Source organism: Anomaloglossus baeobatrachus, chromosome 4, assembly GCF_048569485.1.
Source record: "Anomaloglossus baeobatrachus isolate aAnoBae1 chromosome 4, aAnoBae1.hap1, whole genome shotgun sequence".
In the NCBI taxonomy this organism is placed as follows: domain Eukaryota; kingdom Metazoa; phylum Chordata; class Amphibia; order Anura; family Aromobatidae; genus Anomaloglossus; species Anomaloglossus baeobatrachus.
The window spans coordinates 698,595,469-698,619,609 of NC_134356.1; the positions used below are offsets into that span (position 1 = coordinate 698,595,469).

At 48.1% G+C, this 24,141-nt stretch overlaps 1 protein-coding gene across 1 annotated transcript; it reads left to right on the top strand.

The window, feature by feature from the left end:
* The first annotated feature begins 946 nt into the window (after positions 1–946).
* LOC142303061 (olfactory receptor 5AR1-like) lies at positions 947–6,430 on the top strand. Its single transcript, XM_075344154.1, has 2 exons — positions 947–955; positions 5,504–6,430. Exons 1-2 carry the CDS (start codon positions 947–949, stop codon positions 6,428–6,430), a joined length of 936 nt encoding a protein of 311 aa, XP_075200269.1.
* The last annotated feature ends 17,711 nt before the right edge of the window (positions 6,431–24,141 follow it).

Genomic DNA, 24,141 nt, shown 5'->3' on the forward strand with positions numbered 1-24,141 from the left:
ATATCGACTGCGACGCTGGATGTGCGTCACTTTCGATTTGACCCCACCGACATCGCACGTGCAATGTCGCAACGTGCAAAGCCGCCCTTAGGCTATGTTCACACAGGGCTTTTTTGGTGCATTGTTTTCCTGACCAAAACCTGATCTTGTGGCAGGAAATCTCTTTTGAGTCATCTGCATTTTTGGAACATGTTTGCTGCATTTTGGTGCGTTTTTTCTACAAAATGGCTTGTATCAATGAAAAAATGTTGCAAGGCTATGTTCACACTGGGCATTTTTACAGCGTTTTTTAGCTGCAGATTTGCCTTGGTTTTATGCAAATCCATGCTGATAAAACGCTACTTATTACAGTTCCAGCAAAGTTTATGAGATTTCTGAAATCTCATGCACACACACACAAACACGTCCGGATTTTTTTCTGACGGTTTTGTGAACTACCTCCGGTTTTGCTGCATTCTGAAAAGAATGAACATGTCAATTCTTTTCAGCGCTTTTGCTACGGTTTGCTCCCTAGTGACAGGTGTACCCACAGATACCCTGCGAGTCCACCTGTCACTAGATACCCGGAATTGATCCACGGTATCTGGCCGGCACTTAAATGGTGGTGACTTCCGCGACTCCTCCATTTCCCCGTTCATTCCATATTCACTGCTTTCATCTGTGATTGGTTGCAGTCAGACGCGCCCCCAGCATCTGACTGCAACCAATCACAGACCTGGCCTGCGGGTCTATACAGAGCGTGAGTGAGCCGCTCGATCAGCGGTGACCGCACTCAGACTATTCCCGGTCACAGTTGTCGTCAGCTGTGACCAGGAATCACCTGAGTGAAGTGATCGCTGATCATGCAGCTCATTCATTCTCTGGAGCTCACAGCGGGCAGTCTTGTTCTATGGCCAATCGCTGTGATCTTCAGATGTAGCAGAGCTGAATCGTCGTGGGACCTCATATGGATTACGTCGGACCTGCAGGGATGATTATGGGGTTAATAAAGTGGTGAAAGAGGGGACTTTTGTATTTTATTTCAAATAAAGGACTTTTCCGGTGTTTGGTGATGCGGGTGTCTCATAGATGCCTGTCATTACCAATCTAGGGCTTAGTGGCAACTATGAGCTGCGATTTACCCCTTATTACCCCAATTGCCAACACACCAGGGCAATTCGGGAAGAGCCGGGTAAAGTGCTGGGATTGTCGCATCTAATGGATGCGACAATCCTGGGCGGCTACAGGCTCATATTTTTAGGCTGGGTCTCTCCAGCCTGAGAATACCAGCCCCCAGCTGTGGGGTTTATCTTGGCTGGGTATCAATATTGTGGGGACCGCACGCTGTTTTATTTTTAATTATTTATTTAAATAATTAAAAAACAGAGTGTGGCCCTCTTATTTTGATACCATGCCAAAATAAAGCCCACAGCTGGGGGTTGCAGCCTGTAGCTGTAGGCTTTATCTGTGCTGGGTATCATAATGTGGGGGGACCCTACGTCATTTTTTTTATTTATTTATTTTGTACTGTACAATAGATCCGCAGACTCCAGTGGGAGAGAGGGGAGCAGTGAATATGCATGAGGCTAATAAGCATCACCGAAAGTAGGAGGGGCCGCGGGAGCAGATACGAATGATCCTAGAATGTATGGGCTCCTTCCAGGTTAGTGGGTGTGACCAGCTGGGTTAGTGGGTGTCACGCTCACCGGCCCCCCTGCCATGCTCACCGGCTCCCCTTCCACGCTCCCCGGCTCCCCGGCCACGCTCCCCGGCTCCCCTGCCACGCTCCCCGGCTCCTTTGCAAGGCGTCCCCCGCTCCACGGCCTCCCTGCATACTCACCTGCGTCCTCCAGGCAACCCGATCCTCGGTCCCGGCGCCCATCTGCGATGCTGAACGCTCTTGCCTCCTGTGCACCGCTCCCTGCTCTGGCTTCTGGCACCCGGGCCTCGCGCATGCGCATTAGGGCGCGCGCGCGTTCATTGACCCTCTCTTAAAGGGCCAGCGTCCTCCAACAGGATATTGAAGATTCAGGTGCAGAGTATATAGGGGGTTCCTTTCCAAGTGGGCGGGGCCTGTTCTTCGTGTTTCCTAAGCTAGGAGTCAGGTCTTCCTGTGTTTTGCCTCGTACTCACATATCTCTCTTGTAGAGTCGTTCCTGCCTCGCCAACCGCTCCTGACGATTCCTGAACCACGAACGGTGACTGTGCGCCGTCTCGTCAGTCCCTACCGTCTCCGGATCCGTGTGGTGACCCACCTCCTCGCTCCGTTGGTTCCGGATTCTGCCTGCCATCATCTCGGCCTCCGAACCTGAGCTCCGTCAGCCGGACTGCCTGCAGAGACTCCGTGGTCCCAGGGACTTATTCACTCCACTCCTCTGAACGGACTGTCCTGCTACCCATAGTGCTCCGGCTACCGGGCACCTCGCCCTCGGTGAGGTGTTCAGCCCAGTGGATCCACCTCCTGGGCCTACCAGTCCTCCCGGTCCTAACAGTGGGAATGACCAGGTTGGTTACTGGGCATAACCAGCTCGGTTAGTGAGTTTAACCATGTTTTCTTCCTTCCACTACAATCAGGCTTCACCCCCCTGCCCCTCATGTGATAGGGGCCTGTTGAAGACGTCATACCTGGAAGGAGTCCATACACTCTAATATCTACCAGAGACTGGTAAGTATAGTGCGCTTGCTTTACTTTTTTTTTTTTCCCTACTATTTTTTTTTACTACCCGAGTACCGGATCCAGGTCAATACCGGACCGGCCCAGCAATTTGGTACTCTTGAACCCTTGCGGGTCTTGACACTGCAGATGACTCCCAGGAGACATCCTGCCACAAGGTCATGTTTTGGTCAGGAAAAAAACACTGCAAAAACGTCCTGTGTGAACATAGCCCAAAAACGCTGCAAAGAATTGACATGCTCATTCTTTGAAACTGCAGCAAAAACGCAGGTATTTGACAAAATAGTCAGGAAAAAATCTGCAGGTGTTTGTGTGTGTGTGCATGAGATATCAGAAATCTCATAGACTTTGCTGGCACTGTAAAAAGCAGCTTTTTATTAGCATGGATTTGCATAAAACCAAGGCAAATGTGCAGCTAAAAACCAGGCAAAAACTTACCAAAAAAGCCCTGTGTGAACATAGCCTTACAACTCCTTCCCCTTTTAATTGTGTACAGACAAGTGAACTTAAATTAACAAGCAAACAAATCTCTAAAACACAACAATATGATCGATAAAACTAGCGCTCAGTGGAGTAAGAAGTTAGAGACGTGGACTCAGCTCTAAGTCCATTGTCCAATAGTCTTTAGTCAGCCGCCAGCTCCTTACAAAAGGCTTCAAGGTGGTCAGCACCAATCCAACAAATGTCCAACAGATCAACATCCCCGAATTATTACATGCATAGAAAGTGATTATTTTTATTTTATATAAGCAAATATTTATGATTTGTTTCCAGATGAGTAATTTTATCCACTTGTGTAAAGTAGAAATTACCAAGAGAATAGTCTCAGCTCCATCCTACAATAATCACCTATCCTCCAGGACAGCAGGGTGCCTTCCTCAGTGGCACCAGATTTAGTATAAATCATGGTCTAGATTTACAGAGTGAGTGGAAGAGAACAGATATGGGCTGTCTACATGTCCTAGAGGTAAGAAAATCCCACCACAGAGTCCTTCATTACCCTTATCTACCCCAAAGACCACAAAGAGTCATTCACAGATCAGGAGGACCTCAACCCAACATCTTGTCTTCTCCAGCCCACAGAGGATTATCTGATCCCAGTGTTTAGGATAATATTAAGGTTCTGACTCCACGTAAACTCTTATCCATCAGTGCTACTAGGGAGAATCACCACATTGGACTACATATTCATGTATTAAATTAGGAATGAGGCCAGACATTGTAACAAGGTCCATCTACAGTCATTACTACACCACGAGCCTGGACTTTGGGTTCAGAGTTACATTATTGGTCTATAGATACATAGAACAGTCAATAAACATCTATGACCCCAGTATGTTATTACTGCAAGGGCTGTACAGCCCCCATACACATTACATTACAGACAGTTGAACTCGCCTATATCGATAGATGCGATCAACAGTCTAATGCACGAGGACCCCAAAAATGAGTCTTTGCCTCTTCACATCACCTTCATCATATTTTTTTTTTCTTTTGGTTTACTAATTGTGCTTTATCTTTCCAATTTTGGGAAAATAGTCTTTTTGGTTTCATCTTTGGCCTTAGCTTGTGTCTTGGTCAAAGTCCCTGTGTGGCTCCAGCCTTATCCTGACAAATAATCAGATCTGATTACCCAAACAGAAGACTGGCAGTTCTGCAGAAACATCACCAGAAGTTACACCTGCACAACTCATTTCTTTCTCTTCTTATTCGAGAATTAGATGGTGGTAATGCGGGGAACATTTGGGCACGGGAGAGGGACCTGGGCTTGGAGATCTCTCTTCTGCCATGATAGAAATATTTTATACTGTATATACCCATGAAATGTCAACAAAAGAAAAACTTCTAAACACTAAGAAGAAGGTACCAGTTCCCTTTGTGATGACCTGCGATCTTCCCCCATGTCTCGGAGTTGTGTTTTTGGACAGTTTCCCATGTATGGTGGAGATGCCCTGGTTTTAAGCCAAGTTTTTCAAATAAGCAACTCCTTAACTCACAGATGATAAAAAAAATATTGGTCTAGTTGTTCTCTCAATACTCCAGCGATCTATTTGGTTTCAATAAGAAAAAAATTATTACAGTATTGTCTGACAGCTGTAGGACAGTTATTCCAGGCCAATGGTACTGCAGTCTCTTCAATCGTAGAGCGACAACCGGAAATGTCACTTCTACTGTATGTAAAATGGCAGATCAATCGGCTATGAGTTCTGGGGAGAACCTGAAATTCTGTCTGAGGCTTGGATCACACTACACAGGTCTCTACGCCAAACATTATGTTGGGGTTTCCACTGGAATCCACAAGAAACTGTCTTCTGATGGAAACCCTGACAGAGCCGTTCACCTGAATGAAGCCTACAGAGTCTCTGTGTGAAGCATAATACACAGGCCGAGTGCTCCTCTGGTCTCTATTAGAAAGCTGACTCATTGGCCAGTGACGCATCTTATGGGTAATAATGTGTTTGGGAGTACGAATTCGGACATACTAGATGGACATCTTCTCTGACAATCGGTTGGTCAGCGACCCCCATAAACATTTAGACTGATATCAATGGTGTTATGCTGATGGGGCTTTAAATGTTTGATTTTTATTTTGTTACCAAAAACATTCAATAAAAATTGATCAAATTCAGGCTTTGGTTTATATTCCATCTACTGCTTACCATACAATGATGGTAGTAGGTCCACAATACTCAAAGTCCTGCATAATCAGCCAACACCGGCCAATACAGAGGTGATTTGGATGGATCTGGATAATTTGGGTAAACTGTCACAGATATGACCCTCTACCTGCCCCAAAAGAGTTTGTGTTGTGTTCTTCCTGATTTTACACCATTCTCAATGTTTTCTCAGATAAATCAAAGTCGACCCACAATGTTCCAGTTTTCCGGACTGACTGATGACACAGCTCTCGCCATCTTCCTCTTCGTATTCTTCCTCCTGGTTTACATGATAACTGTGGTTGCTAATGCTGGGTTGTTCATCACTGTCCATAAGACGCCGGCCCTGCACACCCCAATGTATTTTTTTCTCAGTTACCTCTCTGTGGTCGACCTCTTCTACTCCTCAGTTATTGTACCTAAAATGATTTCGGACCTTGTTTCTAGGAGGAAGGTCATCTCATTTCATGGTTGTGCACTTCAGTTCTACTTCTTTGCTGCTTTGGCCAGTACCGACGTTCATCTGCTCTCGAACATGTCCTATGACCGGTATGCCGCTATTTGTCATCCTCTACATTATGTGTCCATGATGACCAAGACAAGATGTCTGTGTATGGTTCTCATAGCTTTTGCTCTTGGCTTTTTGCAGTCAGCAGCACAGACCAGCTGTATGTTTAGTCTTCAATACTGTGGCTCAAATGTTATCGACCACTTTTACTGTGACATCCCTCCACTGCTAAAGCTGTCCTGCTCGGATATTGTCATGTGTGACATGGTCATCATGTTCCTCATTGGAATGTACGGTATCGGTTCACTGACTGCCATCTTGATTTCATATCTTTTCATCATCATTGCCATTCTCAAGATTAATTCGGCCAAAGGCAGACAGAAAGCGTTCAGCACTTGCTCCTCACACATCATCTGTTCCTCCATCTTCTTTATGTCCGTGTTCCTCACTTACTTACACCCTCCTTCCGTCAATAACCAAAGTAAGGTGGCTTCCATCTTCTATTCCGTCATGACGCCAATGTTGAATCCTCTTGTTTACAGCCTGAGGAACCAGGAGGTGAGAAACGTCATTGTCCAAATATTCCATGGTCTATGTAGTAAAAGAATGTAAATTCTCTCCAGCTTTGGGACTTGTGTTCAGTTCTTCATGATGTCGATATGAAATTGCATTGTTGGGATTTCTTATCAAGACAATTTAAGTTAAAGATGATCTATCAATAATGAGGAGTTGTGTTTTTTGTTTAAAAAAATTGGTGGATTTTTTTCGAAATATATTACTGCCAAAACGTTCAGAGGGAAAAAGTTGGACAGAAACTTCTGGGTTGTGGGATCACTGCAAACCTGGTCCTACAACCCATCTCAGCCTGTATCACCACGAAAGTGCAAGATGCCACGAGAAAGCTAGTGTGGCAACTTCATGTTGTGCTCCCGGTGGTCTGTAATTCGCCTCACGTTGGCCGAGCGTTTACGGTGACAGTGGGTCCTCTCAAACTTGCACACACACAAAGTCCCCCAATAGAAATGGAATATAACAGTGGGATGTAGGGTTTGCGCAGTCGCTGCCACTTCAGGTAGAATCTGATGGTGGTGATGAATGAACATTCTCTTTAATGGTGATAACAAGATGGATACCTACCGTATTTACAGGTAGCAATCGCTGGTTGGTGTTTTCCACACTTACAGGTGAAGGTTCCCACACATACAGACAGGCACAATTCTGAGGGAAAACTTTCCTTATTTTGGGCTGAGTTGTACTTCACCTCCAAGGCAACTTATCCTTCTGGCGATGTATTAGAAATCCTCTCAAAATCGAGGCTGTCACCTCCCTTTTTTTCCCTCCAACTGCCGATTCCCAGCTGACTCTATCCTTCACTGTAGCTGAGTTATCTCCTCCCACATACATGTGACTCATACAGCTGCAGTCATTGGCTGTCTGCACATGGGAAGCTTAACTCTCTGAGTGCTGCCTGTCAACAGATTTTCATCATATGCTACTGTGACGCCCTGGGCAAGCCAGGGGTCACAGGTCATAACACCACCACACCCTACACCCCAGTTAGGAACACCTAGGCTAACCAAAAATCCTTGTTGCCTTCCTCCAGGGGCTGATGTCCACACCAGGGGGTGGGCCAGGCGGTTGGCTCCACCCACCAAGGAGTTCACAGCTCTGGAGGCAGGAAAACCAGGCAGATAGAGTTTGGAGTTTGAACAGATCAGCTAGGGAAGTGAAGGAGTAAACAAGCTGATGAGTTTAGAAGAAGGAAGTGGAAGGAAGTGGTAGAGGAGCAAAAGAGAGAAGCTGAGAAAAGGGAAAGTGACAGTTTGTACAGCCTGAAGTTGGTCCGGGTGTGTGCCCCGGACTGAGAGACAGCAAGGTCAGCAGACGGCGGTGACTGTCCGCAGGGGTGACTGCTTGGAGGTTGCTGGAAGGACCGCGGACGGGTGGTGGCACGGCGGTACCGGAGCGGTATACGAAGAGCAGTCAGCACCAGTGGCAGGGGCCTTTCGGATCCCGGCAAGGCTAGGAGTCGCCGTGAATTTGCCAAATCCGTTAGTGAAGGGGACCTCTGGGTCTCCCAACAAGCAAGTCCCGATTGAAGGCAACAGTCCAACCGTAACAGAGAGACACCGCCACCGCCAGGGCACCAGTTTCTCAGGGCCAGCGTCTGCGGGAAAAGTAGGGCTCCTCCGGCCCATATCCAAGCCGGGGAGCGGGTTACCGGTGGGAACCCATCGCAACCATCATCATCTTAGGTGCAGGAAAAAGGGACCGTCACCGTCAACTACTGGGGAAAGCAAGTGCAGCCGTCCATGGGAACCGTCTTTCCAGCCGTGTGTTTTACCGAGAACTGTGTCATCGTCTCAGGCTGAGTGAATACCACAGTGCCGCAAGGCACAGCGCTGCCCCCCCGCGTCCCTGCACCCCACCAAGCCCTGCATCTCCCACCTCATCACTGGGCCCCGGGACAACCAACCCCCTACCCACGGAGGGGAGGACTAACATCTAGCTGCTGCATACCATCACTCCCGGGATCCCCATACAGAGCAGCGATGGTGTCAACAAATCACCACAACCGTGGGTGGCGTCACGGACAATAAACTATCCCAAATCCCAATCCCCTTTCACTCACGGGCGAGGAGCGCCGCTCGAGTCCCCGGGATCCGGCCCATTGCTCGAGCCACCGAGCAGCAGCAGCAGGCCGCAGCAGCCGCAGCGGCAGCCGGACCCGAGCAGTGTGGGAGAGCGCGGCGTCCCCTCCTCCGCCCGCGACACTACACTATACAATATACAACAAAGAGCTGTTTTTCATTTCAGCCATAAGACAGGTGCTCAAATCGCAAGACCAGCAGAAAAATTAATTGCTGAAAAAGAGAAGAATCCCACAAATGATGTAGAATATTACCTGTAAAGCGAGTATTACCCACAGGATCCGGTGTACAAGTGCCCCAACGCACGTTTCATCAGGGGAGGGTGCAGGGCAAGGCACACATCCTGTGTGTAGCCCTCAAGTACTGCCGCGGCTGGAAGTACACTGGCTGCATTCCCTTCGTGTCTAATGAGAAAAAGCAGCTCACATGACGCAAACTAGGCAATCAACACGCCAGGGTGCACGCGCAGGAGCAGGGACGTGGCACCATGGCTCCGACATGTGCGTAAATACGATGGGAGATGCCGGAGTGCACCACAGAGTGTGGGGCACCACAGACACAGAGGTGCAGTCACCCCGGCGGGACATAGACAAAATAGGAGAGCCACTGGACACAGATATAAAAGACGAATATATGTATAAATATAGGATCAGCAGTAGTTCAGTTTCCACAGTAAACAGCACTTATGTCTAGTATAAGGTAAAAAACAGAATGATTACAAATCCAATCCAGCGAGAATAGTCAAATATCTCTTCAGAATTGCTCATGAAGGCCAGTCAGAAGATAAATGGTAACATGATTAATGCAACATCAGATTCGGGCCACAGGGGATGAGTAAGTGCAACTACACCGCACGGACAACTATACCGCACGGACAACTATACCGCACGGACAACTACACCGCACGGCCAACTACACCGCACGGACAACTACACCACACGGACAACTACACCACACGGACAACTACACCGCACGGCCAACTACACCGCACGGACAACTACACCACACGGACAACTACACCGCACAGACGACAAGACGCACATAAACCAGATGACAAATGACAGAAATTCACAGGAAGAAATAAATCAAAGGAGTAGGAAAACAATAAAAATAAAACCGGTCACAGAAATGAGGCTTAATGCCTCATAAAGGCCATGTGGAGCGACGGTATCCAAGGCAACAATCCTGTCATAACTATTGCTTTGCTCTGATGTGGTTAAGTCAGGTGTGAGGGGTCTGTTCGGTTGAGCCTCGTTCCAGGACTCTCACCACTTTATTTTGGTGTGGAGACCTCCACCAAAGGTAGAGGTGGAGAACGCCGTCAGTTATAGTTCGTGCTTTGCAGCGTGCACACTGGTTCCTGTGAGCTAGCTCTGATCTGTCCCGCTATCCAGCTTACCTTTTCCCTGACCTCCATTCAACCTATACTGTCTGTCTGCCCTGTCTATCTAACCCTGGTCTCGTCCCGTGTCTCTGCCTCCACCCCCACCTTTGTACTTACGTGCTCTCCCGGCCTCTGACCTTGGTATCATCCCCTGACTACCGCTCTGCTGCTTCTAGGCTCCTTACATGATTTCTCGGCTTCTGACCCCCTTGCTTCCATCTGACTTCGGCTTGCTCACTCCCCTGTATTGACATGACATCCAGGTTAGACTTTGACTTCTCTGACTACTCTTTCCCTTGTGCTAGCAACCTCCGGTGGGATTTTGCATTACTGCTCTTTGGAGTTCAATCTCCACTGAGTCCTTGCGCCCCTTAGTGGAAGCTTGACAGATCCACTTAGTTTCTCTTTGGGCTAGCATCTTTTTGATGTTACCCCCATGTACCCTGCAATAGATCACATCAATCCCTCTAATCTTCAGGGACTTTGCGTTACACCCATGACGTCTCCTAAAGTGACAGGGTAGTGTTTTCAATAATGAAATATTGCCCACTGTCTTGGCCGCGCCAATGTCCCTCACGTGTTCCCTCATTCACACCCATCATTCTCTTGATATTAAGCCAATGTAAAAATACGGGCAATCACAAGTGGCACAATATATCACATTCACAGTGCTACATGAGATACGATGATTAATCATGAAACTCCATTTGACATTAGAGCTTGTGAAGGAATCACAGCAGAGGACATTGGCGCAGACAGGACAGTGTCGGCAGGGAAAGCAGCCCAAGGTAGAACCTCGTGAATTGAATGGATTGGATGGCCGTGTCATAAAATAGCTGTGGACTAAATAGTCCTTCACATTTTTCACCCTTCTAGAGGTTATCGAAGGGAATGCTGATGGAGAGTTAGAAAGAATGACCAAGAGACCAATGTCTCCGCAAAATGGAACGCATGGTCTGCCACTCATGATTGAAAGTAAAAATAAAGAGTGGGTTAGAATCCCTACTAACTGGTTTTGAGGGTCAATGTAATAAGAGAGATCTATTGGTAATTTGGGCTCTTAAATACCCTTTCTTGATACAGTGATGGCTATATTCCCTGTCTTCAAATCTGTTTTTTCAATAGTTTGTCCGCAGTTCAAATTTAGTCAGAGGAGCAAATGCATTGCATCCTGAAGAACTGACCAGTCGGGACAGCATTAATTGTAAACCTGTTATGACCAGAGGAGGTGTCAAGAAGTGCATTGACCCATGTAGTTTTCCTGAAAACATCGGTTTGCACCCATTAATTTGCATCAATCTCCAAATTTATATGTAGGAAATTGATCCTACTGTTGCTGTATCTATCTTGATGTTGTAATTGTTGGAATTAAGACACTAATTAAACACCTCAAGCTGCTCCACCATGCCATGCCAGAACATCAAGATGTCATCGATGTACCGAAGTCAGCACTGCACACGATCAACGGCCTGCACGCCCCATCACCAATAATCTGCCTTTCCCTATAACTTAAGATGAGGTTAGCATACAAGGGCGCACAGGCCGCACCCATCGCAGTGCCGTGTACCTGAAAGTAATATAAATCCTTGAAGGTGAAGAAATGGTGTGACAGTTGCAAAGTGGAGCAGGTCAACAATAAGTTCGCTCAAGTCCCTGTCCCGTCCAGCAGCAAACCACATTAATGTCATCCTCATGATGGATGCAGGTGTGACGCCCCTGGACTATCGGGTCGTCACAGGATATTGCACAATCTGCCCTCCGTGCAGTATTCACCTTCTTCTTGGTTTTGGGTCCCTAACTATATGGTGTTGCCTACATCAGCGAATCAAATCCTAGATACACCCTGCACCACACACACCAGACACACCAGTGGACGGCTTGAGTGGAATAGAGTCGCCCACCTGGGAGGTTAGGGAGGGGAGGTGAGGAGTGAGTAGTCAGTTGGAGTTAGGAGTGGTGGAGTGAGAAAGTAACCCTCGAGCTGTGAGGAGCTTAGAGGAGGTCGGGAGCGGGGCTCCTGAAAAGCTGTCTAGGTTGCAGTCGGTGGTCTGGGCCTAGAGGAGACGGACCCGAGGTCGCAGGGGATCGTGGCAAGGGGCACAGATCTGTCGAGGAGGACAGCTGGCGGCCTTGCACTATCACCAGTCCGGGACCGAGGCACGACAGGGTACGTGGACCCTAGGTCGTGGAGTAGCTTCAGGCAACTTGATTATTTACCCCAGGAGAACAGGCCTTCAAGATCCATTTCAAACTGCTCCAAAATCGGGGCACTAGCGCAACGAGGGGGATAGGACTTTCCAATCCAAAGCGGTCCAGAAAATCCCAAGCGTGAGCCCTGAGAGTAAGCTCCCACACTTAGCCATAGTGGGGAGTGGGACCCGGCAAGTTTCACACTACTGGGATCACCAGAGAAGTAAACTTAGTACCAGGAAGCAGGTCACGGATCACCAGGCAGCACCATTGGGGACGGGACCCAAACTAAGCTCCCCTCAGCGGCAGAGGTGTCCAGAGACTTGGTTTACCAGTTGTCGGTGTCTGCTTAATGGACTGAATGAGTACCAGAGTGACTCCCCTTGCACCCAACGGCATCCCCCTCAACCACCGAGTCCCGGGGTATCCCCCCTACCCGTGGAGGGTTCTAACACCTGGCTGTCCCATTCCATCACCCCGGGTATTCCCCAACTGCAGCGGTGGTACTCCTAATTACCACATACCACAGGTGGTGTCACGAACTTTATACTATCTCTTGTAAATACCCCCTTCATTTGAGAAGCCGCGTACCCCCAGGTCCGGAGACCCTCGAGCCACTGAGAACCCGGATCCGAGCATCTCGGCTGCTGACACGGGGGCAGAACACAGGTATAAAGCGACTTGACATCCATGGTGACAATTAGCATATCAGTCTCCATAAAGATGTCGTCAATCCTGGTGAGGACATCCGTTCCTTTCACAAAGGACGGTAACAATTCCAAAAGAGGTTTTAGATAAAATTCAATAAACCTACAGATGGGGTCACATAGTCCATCAATCCCTGACCCACCTGGAAATACAAAAAAGAGGCTTACAGATAACATAGAGATAAGGCCACTTATAAAAAAAATTTCATATAATCCTGTAACATCCTTTTCAGCCAAACTACAGAACATCCTTATTGGGGCCCATGATATATTGCGTGTGTTCTGAACGGCGCAAGGAGCGTAAACTCTGCCAAACACCGCAGATCGGGGGTAAAAAAGGATCCGTGAATCAACCCTCTTATCAGGGGAGGATGGGGAGAACCATACATAGTAGACAGTTGGTCGCTCCTGCTGAAATAGGTTTGTACTATTTTGAAGAATAAAGGCCTTACAGAGAAGCTAACCAACCTGGTGCTTTTTCTAATATAAGTCATTGTAAAAAATACGTAATGGTTCCCGAATCCACTTTTTATGTCCTTTAGGACATATGACATACCATTAAGTCAAATGTTTTGTCCCTTACTTTGATTCGGGCTCACACATCGAGCCAGCATCTTTCCTGGCAGATGATGGCTGATTTAATCAGCCATCATCTGCCTCTACCATCCTTGTGAAGAGCAGAGATCCGCCCACAGCTGTTAACCTGTGAAATGCCACTGTCAACCTCTGAAAGTGGCATTTAACATACATGCACTGATGAAAAACTGAACTTGGCTCCTTTGAGTCTTGTCCTGCAGAGTATCGCTGGCACTGCAGTCAGGTCTGTCCACTTCAGGTTGTTTCGGGAGGATACAAATTTTAGGTGCTTTGCAAAACCATATGGGTTTTATCAGGGAGGAGTTTCTTGAATTATGGCTCTTAGTTCATGGACTGAATGCTGAATCAGTATAACTGAGGGACGGGCTCATTCCCTGGAGGAAATTCTTACTGGGCCAGTATGACCGGTGCTTTGAGGAACTGCATACTCCTAACTTTTTCCCAGGAACCAGGCACTAGCTGCGGAGTACTGATCATCTTTGGAAATCAAATAAGCCTAAGCTTATCCATGCCAAACGTAAAAGGGTGAAGAGCAGACTGAAGTGTAACTATGGGGGGGGTCAAGTGATCCTAGTCCTCAATGTTAGTGCACTATGGGGTTGTAGTGGTCTCTGACTTTCCAGGACGTGCCCGGAACTGATCACCTAAACACAGCCATGGGTCACAGAAGCCACGGTGTGGGAGGATTGTCCCAACTTCACACTTTGCATACCATTTGTACCCAAAGCTTTTCTAAACTTTGGGTACAAATTTCTAGTAATTCAACAACCATTGTCTGAGGTTTGTAAAAGTGGAACTAGGAGAATATTCCCAGTTATAGATGATCTAATGATCACAGGGATCGCGTCACTAATTGGATTCATTCTACAATTATTAGTAACTCCCTGGAGCTGTGGATGTTCCTGCCCCTGGGACACAGCGCTGGTTATAAATAAGGAGAGAGATGATACAGAGAAAAGCTCCTACAGAAGAGCATTGTATGACTGAACATTACACAGCCTGGAAATGTAAAGTCCAGCCAGCTAGGTAGGTGCCATCTATGTAGTACAAAGATCCCTTGGTTCATCCAATATAAAATGAGAATGAAGAAGTGGATCCATCATGTGACCTATCATCAAATCCATCATCAGACCCATCATCAAATTCATTCTCAGACTCATCAACACATGCAGCATCATCATATCCACCATCAAACCCATCATCACATCCAGCATCATCGGGTCCATCATCACATCCAACATCATCATATCCACCATCAGACCCATCATCACATCCAGCATCATCAGGTCCATCATCATATCCAACATCATCAGATCCACCATCAAACCCATCATCACATCCAGCATCGTCAGATCCATCAGACCCATCATCACATTCAGCATCATCAGATCCACCATCAGACCCATCATCCCATCCAGCATCATCAGATCCACCATCAGACCCATCATCACATCCAGCATCATCAGATCCATCATCAGACCCATCATCAAATTCATTCTCAGACTCATCAACACATGCAGCATCATCAGATCCATCATCAGATCCTCAACACATCCAGCATCGTCAGATGCATCATCACATCCAGCATCATCAGATCCACCATCAAACCCATCATCACATCCAGCATCATCAGGTCCATCATCACATCCAGCATCATCAGATCCACCATCAGACCCATCATCACATCCAGCATCATCAGATCCATCAGACCCATCATCACATCCAGCATCATCAGATCCATCAGACCCATCATCACATCCACCATCATCAGATCCACCATCAGACCCATCATCCCATCCAGCATCATCAGATCCACCATCAGACCCGTCATCCCATCCAGCATCATCAGATCCACCATCAGACCCGTCATCACATCCAGCATCGTCAGATCCACCATCAGATCCATCATCCCTTCCAACATCATCAGATCCATTATCCCTTCCAACATCATCAGATCCATCACTAGACCCATCATCAGATCCATCAACAGACCCATCATCACATCCAGCATCATCATATCCATCATCAGACCCATCATCTCAACAGATCCATCATATCCATCATCACATTCAATACCATCGGATCCCTCATCAAACCCATCAATAGACCCATCATTACATCCAACATCAAATCAATTATCAGACCCATCATCAAATTCATCCTCAGACCCAGCATCACATTCAGCATAATCAAATTCATCATCAGACCCATCTCGAAATCCATCATCAGGCCCATCAAGTCTATCATCAGATCCATCATTAAACCCATCATTAGACCCATTATTACATCCAACATTAAATCCATCATCTGAGCCATCATCACATCACATCACCATACTCATCATTAAGTCTATAATCAGTCTCATCATCAGTCATAGTTACATAAAGAAAAAAGACCTAGGTCCATCTAGGTCCCAACATCAGATCCAACATAACCTCCAACATAATCAGATCCAACATCACACTCATCATTAGCCCCATCATATTCAACATCGTCCCATCCAACATCATTAGATCCATCATGAGTCAAATCACCCGAGCCATAATCAGATCCCATCTATTTCTATGGTCACGGTATATCAGAAATGGTACAGAGCTTATAACATATCCAGGACGGGAGGAGGGGGTATGGGTAGAGCACCTTATAGATAGTACCAATCAAAAGTTGCCAAAACCAGAAAACACCGGAAGTCCAATGGAAAATTTACTGGCCAAGCCTCAAAATTGGTTCCCAGTCACTGGCAATTTTAACCTCAGAAAATCCTGTGCAGCTATTCATATGGGCTGAGGTAAGAAAAGAATATAGTCTGGTCAACTACAACTCCCGAAACTGCCTGCTTACGGTTTATGGTATGTGCAAACAGACTTTTTGAGGACTTTTGAGTTTTTGTAGATGTTTTGGAAAGTTTCTGCTCAGTTTCTGTTATGCAAAAACTCCTTAGAAAACTTTGTGCACACATACAACTAGAAACTGGACAATCCTCTGCTTCTTGTCCAGCTCGTTGTCTGCAGATGTTTCCACCTTATCATTCTCCAAAATGATCCAGTGTGATAAAATCTCTGATTCAGTAGGTAAACCCCACAGTGCACAACGGCAACAACACAGAGGAACCAAACAGGTGCTACACAAGATTTCAGCCGAGCATTACCTGACCTCCATCCATGATTCTGTAAGTACAGATGTCTTCACCCTTAACCCTTCTTGATTTTCATCAAGCTACACAATTGGCCAACAGTTGGTGTCTACCGAAGCTCGTATCGGTGGGGCGCTATTTTATTATAACATCTCAGAATATGTTGGGATTAGAGTTAAGGAAGGACACATCTGTAGGATCCTGTAGATCAGGGGTGCATGGTCCATAGATGCTCTCGATAAGGTCCTTCTGGTGGATGCTCACAGGACCCGTCTACATCTATGTGCAGCTGATACTGTGGTTGTGCCACAAGTGTCCCAGATGGCAATAACCCACCAGCTCTTTGCTTCTCTTGGACACTTTTCTTCTCCAGCTGGTGGGAGCGCCCCATTGTTGTTAAGGGGGTGTACAATTTGCATAGATTTAAGTCTTTGAATTTTTCCACATAAAATAGATCTTTGGGGCCCTTCCCAATTTTATGGCTCTTCTTCGCTTTGTGAATTACATCCCTTTCCTGCAAGTTAATGCCTCTAGTATAATATGGCATCTCTTGCTCACCTTGAAGTCCCTATACACATTACATGAAGGTAAACCAATCCAACTGATTCCAGAAAGGCTGGCCGGCATCTTATGTGTGGGAGCGGCCCACAGAGAAAAAGTTGGGGTGGATCGGGCAGTTGACGGCTTTAGAAGCAGCCAATTGACATTGTGCTGTTAAAGGATGAAAATATTATTTTTTTTGCCTAAAATATAATTGAAATGTGTCATCTGTAACTTTCTGCCTTTTATAGATCATTTCATCTGGAATTAACGGTGCTCTATAAATAAATATTAATAATAATAGAATCTTCAACTTCCTTAATTGTTCTGTAACATTCCCACATGCAGAGTCTGCCCGGGGCCGAGTACTCCATTCCCTGGGCGCTACAGTTCACAATAACAGTAATTTTGATCAGGGGTGCCCAAGTTGTTACATGTCTCTGTGTGCTGTCCACTTTGATGGAGCCAGTCTTTGGAGAAGCTGAGGTGTCACTTCTGTTGCAGCTGGGAAGTTTCCTGCTGGAGAAGCTGTGGAGTGCTTTTTGCTGTGTCTTTCCCCACCTATTTGTCTTTCCTTCCTCGTGTTGTCTTATTGCAGTGGCGAGACTAATGTGTCCCTGGCCTTCACTAGTCAGGGTGAGTTCAGGGCCAGTGAGGGCACCTAGGCATGTAACAGTGCATGGAAGGAGAGACCCATCTAAGGACGTTAGGGAGTTCAGGAATCAGCCTCAGGTGAAAGTTAGGAGGTAACACCTCTACCTGGCGTCTTCCGGTGTAGCACTTCCCTGGTTTTCCCTCTGTGTTGCGCCGGTCACCGGGAGTCTTCTCTTACCTGGCATGACACCTACAGTCACATTGTGACATTTTAGCCCATCCCAAAAAATGTCAGTATTTTGTTATGTATCCAGTCATGGCTCTTGCACAACAGATGCAGAGTATATCTCCGGAAGTGATGGGGTAGCGTTCACAGGTTGTGCAGCCAAACTCAAGCAGAGCCCAAGATACAGTAGGCCTCCCTGTCAGGTTTTCTGGGGGGAGGAATACATTTGTGGTTTTCAGTGAAGTGAATTTAAAGTGTGACGCCCCTGGACTATCGGGTCGTCACAGGGTATTGCACAATCTACCCTCCCGTGCAGTATCCACCTCCCTCTTGGTTATGGGTGCCTAACCATATGGTGTTACCTCCATCAGCTAATCAAATCCTAGATACACCCCACACCCACCAAACACACCAGTGGACGGCTAGAGTGGATTAAAGTCGCCCACCTGGGGGGTTAGAGAGGGGAGGTGAGGACTGTAGTAAGTGGAGTGTAGGAGTGTAGAGTGGAGATTGGTGAAAGTGAGAGGAGGTCGGGAGCGAGGCTCCTGGAAAGCTGTCTAGGTTGCAGACGGTGGTCTGGGCCTAGAGGAGTCGGACTCCCGGTCGCAGGGGATCGGGGCAAGGGGCACGGATCTGTCAAGGAGGACAGCCGGCGGCCTTGGACCATCACTGGTTCGGACCGAGGCACGACGGGGTACGTGGACCCTAGGTCGGGGAGTAGCTTCAGGCAACCCGATAATTTACACGAGGAGAACGGAGCCTTCAAGATTAGTTCCCAACCTCTCCAAAATCGGGGTACTATCGCAACGAGGGGGATATGACTTTCCATCCAAAACGGTCCAGAAAATCCCAAGCGTGAGCCCTGAGTGCAAGCTCCCACACTTAGCCATAGTGGGGAGAGGGACCTGGCAAGTTTCACACTACCAGGACCAGAGAAGTAAACTTAGTGCCAGGAGGCAGGTCACAGATCACCAGGTAGCACCATTGGGGACGGGACCCGAACTAAGCTCCCCTCAGCGGCAGCGGTGTCCAGAGACTTGTTTTACCAGTTGTCGGTGTCTGCTTAATGGACTGAGTGAGTACGAGAGTGACCCCTGCATCCCACGACTCCCCTACCACCGAGTCCTGGGGTATCCCCTCTACCCATGGAGGGTTACCACACCTGGCTGCCTCACTTCATTACCCCGGGTACTCCCCAGCGTCAGCGGCGGTACTTCCCAAATTACCACACACCACAGGTGGCGTCACGAACTCTATTATCTCTTGTAAATACCCCCCTTCATTTGAGTGGCCGCACGACCCCCAGGTCCGGAGACCCTCGAGCCACTGAGAACCCGGATCCTAGTAGCTCGGCTGCTGGCACGGGGGCGGCACATAATGGTCAGAGAGAACATCAGAATTAAAGTCTAGAGATGTAGTTTAGCTGCTTTGTGTCTGATACCCGGGAAGTTTGGGCATCTTACTTAGCCTTGGCTGAGTTTGCAGTAAACAGTTGTTGCACTGAGTCTACTAGTAGGTTATCGTATTTTGGTGCATATGTGACGCCCTAGCCTAGCCAGGTAGTCACAGACACAACATCATACACCCCCCCTTCCCTGGACAGGTCACACTAGTCACACATTAAATCCTTGTTGCCACCCTCCAGGGTTGATGTCCACACCAGGTGGGGTGGAGCCAGGTGGTTGACCCCGCCCACCGAGGAGTTCACAGGCCTGGAGACGGGAAAACACAGTAGTGAGTCCAGTTGTGGTCGGTAGAGAGTGAGGAGTGAAACTGTGGGTGTCTGGGTCGGAGCCCAGGCACTTCCAGCAAGGTAGACAGACGGTGGTGGCCGTCTGCAGGAGTTGGTGACGGTCAGCGGAACTGTAGGACCGGGGTCGGGCGGTGGCCCACCGGTACCGAACCAGGGAGCCGATTGGAGCCAAGCACCAGGCAGGGTACTCAGACCCCGACTAGGCTTGAAGCCGACCTTTAGTGTAATTTACTGTTTGCGGTCTGGACCTCAGGGGTTCATTCCCACCCAAGTCCCGATTGAAGGCAACAGCTCAATCGTTCCGGATAAGCGCCACCGCCAAGGGCCAGAGATCCATAGGGCCAGCGTCTGCGGGCAAACGGGCTCCTCCGACACGTATACGCCGGGGAGCGGACTACCGGTGCCCATGCATTGGAGTCAAGATACAGAACACAGCCACCATCAACCCATCCAGGGAGAACACTGCAGCCGGCTGCGGGCCCCGTCCATCCAGCCGTTTGGTTTACCAGAGACTCTGTCCATCTGTGTCTGAGTGAGTACACCTGTGCCATCCGGCACCGCGCTGCGCTGCACCGTAACGTTGCACCCTGCAAACCCATCCTACGGAACCCTCCCTCCTACCGGGCCCCGGGACCAACAGCCCCTACCCACGGAGGGGTCAACACCTAGCTGCTCCCTACCATCCCTCCCGGGAACCCCGTCACCAGCAGCGGTGGTGCCCACCATCACCACAACCCGTAGGTGGCGTCACGAACTCTATATATCCCAAAAATCCAATTCCTCCTCTTTTTCACTCGTGGGCAAGGAGCGCTGCTCGAGTCCCGGATCCAGCCCACTCGAGCCACCGAGGAGAAGGCACTGGATCCGAGCGCGATCTCCCCAAGCAGCCCCCGCGACGGGGAAACTGGCCCCCGCCCCCGACACATACGGCTTCCACCCTCAGTTCTGTGCTTTTAGTAGAGATGGGTGTTCGGGGTCTCCGGGGCAGGAACGATTTTCTTTGTCACTCTCCTCTGTATGGCAAGGGGTTAAGAACAACCTAAAGTTTATGGGGGACAGATACAAACGCATGGCTGGTCGGGACCTGTGTATGAATGATTACGTATGGCTATGCACCAGAAATATTTAGTTGAATATTTATTCTTGGAAACTAGGTCCTGGGTTCATTGGTCCGTACAATCGATCGCTGTTAATAATTTTGTGGCCTTTGGTCTTGAGCACATCAGTCCATAATGTTTTTCACGGGTCTTTTCTCAAGGAATATGTTGCGTCTTTGGAGCCATCACCTGAACCAACATCGTCATCACAGGAGCGCTCAAGTACCACGCATGCAACACTGGACTGGCTTATGATCAGTGCATAGTGATAGCGCAGCATGCACCATTTTTCAGGGAAAGTGATTTTTTGTGTTTCATGTCTGCATCTTATCTGTACAATGCCAGACGGTTTTAGGACCGATTTTTGTGTACGCCACATACATTTGGCTATTGTTTGGATTTAATAGCAGCCAATAATATTTAGGGCGTTTTATCAATGTGCATTGTGATCACACCCTGATGGTTTAGTATTTATTCCAATTGATTTTGTATGATTTATGTACATTGGCTGTGGTATAGGTATAGTCATTTGTATTAATATTTAAGTAGCGTATTATAGTCTGTCATGATAGGGTAAGTGAAGCGTGAGTGAGGGGGAGTCTGTGCCGCCCCGGTGACGACCGGGGTGCTCGGATCCGGGGTGGTCATGGCTCGAGGAGTGCGGACCCGGGCTCAGCGAGCACTCAAAACTTTAGAAGGGGTTATTTACAAGGGAAAAGTTCGTGACACCACCTGCGGGTTGCGGTAATGGGAGTACCGCCGCTGCTGGAGGGAGTACCGGGGCAGATGGTGTGGGGCAGCAAGGTATCAGTCCCTCCGCAGGTAGGGAAGGCCCCGGGCTCAGGGTGTTTGGTGGTTATTTAGGAAGGCAGGGAGCAGGGATCAGGGTTCAGGGATCAGTCGTGGTGCTGGATGAGGTTTATAAAGCTGTTAGGGCCCCGCTCACTATGTGTAGTGTAGCTGTGCTCTTGGGAGCTGGCACTTGGGACTTCAGTGGGCTGCTTTTGGCTGGAAAATCCTGTCCCCCGCGTTGTGCTGATGCCTTCAATCTCTGAGCTCTGAGAAGGTCCCTGAAGGTCTCCTGCCTCTGCAGGTTAATTGCCAGGACATTGAAAAGGCTCCTGACATAGGGTCCTGTACCCCCACGTGCTCGGTACTGGTCTAGTTATTGGGCTTTCTGGTGCCGACAGTCCTCCAAGACTATATTCGTAACACCCCTGTCCAACGTCCCTGCTACCGGTCCCCGACTCCTCTGGTCCCGGACCACCGTCTGCAACCCAACCTTGGTCTCGCTCTCTGGGAGCTACTACTACCAGCTCCTCTCTCTTTGAGGGCTCTCACTCGACTTTCTTTGTCCCCTCCCACCAGTCTGCCTGACCCCTCGGTGGGTGGCCCTGTTCCAGCTAGACCAACCCACTGTTGTGTCTGACAGGTCATGATGTGAGGTGTGGTTGGGATTTGTGGTGCTGATGGAGGTGACACCGATTGTTGGGAACCTGGAACCATGGGGGGTATGTCCTGCATCCTAGGGAAAGGATGCAGCTCCCTGTAGCACCCTGATATAGTCAGGGGCGCTACAAGTCGACGAGGAACGGAGGCGCCCGGTCAAGTTAGGGTGTTATACTCTCCGTTGACAGGTAGGGGTCAGTCTTAGGTAATTATACAGGGCTATCATAATGATCCCTTTATGATATTGATAATACCTTTCGAAATAACCTACTCCCCTTCATTAAACATATATGTGTGGGCGGGTGTTCACCTGGGCAAATTTTAATATTGAAGATTGAAATAAAGATGTTTTAAAGGGATTTGTTTTGTTCACGGTAAAACAGATTTTTGACTATCCCAACGCTATTTGGCTTTTGGTTGTCCATGTCAGAAGGACCATAGTGCAGAAGTGGAAGACGAGGTGGTGGACGATGAAGTCACTGACCCAACCTGGGAAGGTGCCATGCAGAGCAGCTTAGAGGGGGACTGATCTGCAGCACAGCAGCATCCAAAAGGCAGTGGGGTGGCCAGAGGGAGAAGGTGGGCAACTATTCCCCAAAGCACCCACATGCAAAATGTTCCCAGGCCAAGCATTAGGTATTCCCCAGTGTCGCGCCTTTTTAAGGAAAATGCAGATGATAAAAAAAAATGCATTTGCAATCTGTGCCATTCCAAAATTAGTGGGGGTTTGGAAAGGAACAGTTTTTTTTCTACAGTGTACTATATACATAGAAAATGACAACATTTGTTTGAAGCACCATATACTTCTAGTATTCCATGGAGATGGCCATTTTGTGGGATACCACAATCTCATCTGTAAAGAGAACAGCTATGGCCGACCTGCGGATTCTGCTGTTCTCTGCCGAATGCCAATCATACCGGGCTGTCATCTCAGGACTCATTAAACCACCTTGATCGAGTCTCTTTTTAACAGTTCGTGGCCCACCAGTAGTTGCTGGTGGTCATTTTGCAGGGCTTGGGATGTGCTCCTCCTGGTCCGGTTGCTCAGTGATGCTCCTCTACAGCCATGTCTTGTTCTCCTTGTGGGAGCCTGGGAGCCTCCGCAAACCTTCTTGTGTGACCTCACGTATGGATAAGCTGTCAGCATGAACCGGACTAACTGTATGAACTGATGGACTGCAGGACCCACCACTGACTAGCAGGAGTGACAAGGACACTGGGAAAATGCAAAAGCAGAACAGAATCAGTCAGGACGGATCAGGAGAGGACTTGTCTGTGGCCACCTCCTGCACATTCCCTTTTGGGGTCTTCTTGCTCTTCTTCTCTGTGATGCCTATTGTTACTTTCATTTGCCCGAAAATCAGTGACATTGATTCACAAATGCTTCTGCTTCCTCTGTGGACAGGTGATTTCCCTGTAACTTGTGGTCACTGTATATTGTGATGTTTCAGTGTCTCTCGATCAGTGCATTTTCCACCACATGCTCTTTTAAATGGTCCCTTACCTGCCCCTCAAATATCCTACAACAATAGATCTGAAGCTTCTCGAGCTATTAGAACCTGCCAAGAATGCAGCAGATTAGCCTTCCACCAGACCCTCGTCACCATAACAGTCACTACACTGTCTCTAAGGAACATGATCAGGGGTGTAATCCATGTGTTCAAATAAGTATGAGACATGTACAGAGAGCCAGAATTGAGTGATACATGAAGGTTCAATTTTTACGTCTCCGGAGTACTCTAAAACCCCTCTAAACTACAACAGACACGGCTACCTCCTCCTCAAAGAGCGGAACAGGGAATGGGGACCTCCAGTCTACCAGTAAGCTTGGGTCCTAGAGCAGGAAACCACATCCATCAGATTTTATATCCTGTAGATTAGAAAACTTCCTTTCCTTCGGAGTGTTGACCCGGAGAAGTTTGTGCACCTATGCTGTAGACGTTGATAGGTTTACGGATATTTATACACCATTTCTATCTACTCTTACAGAAACCTTAGCACA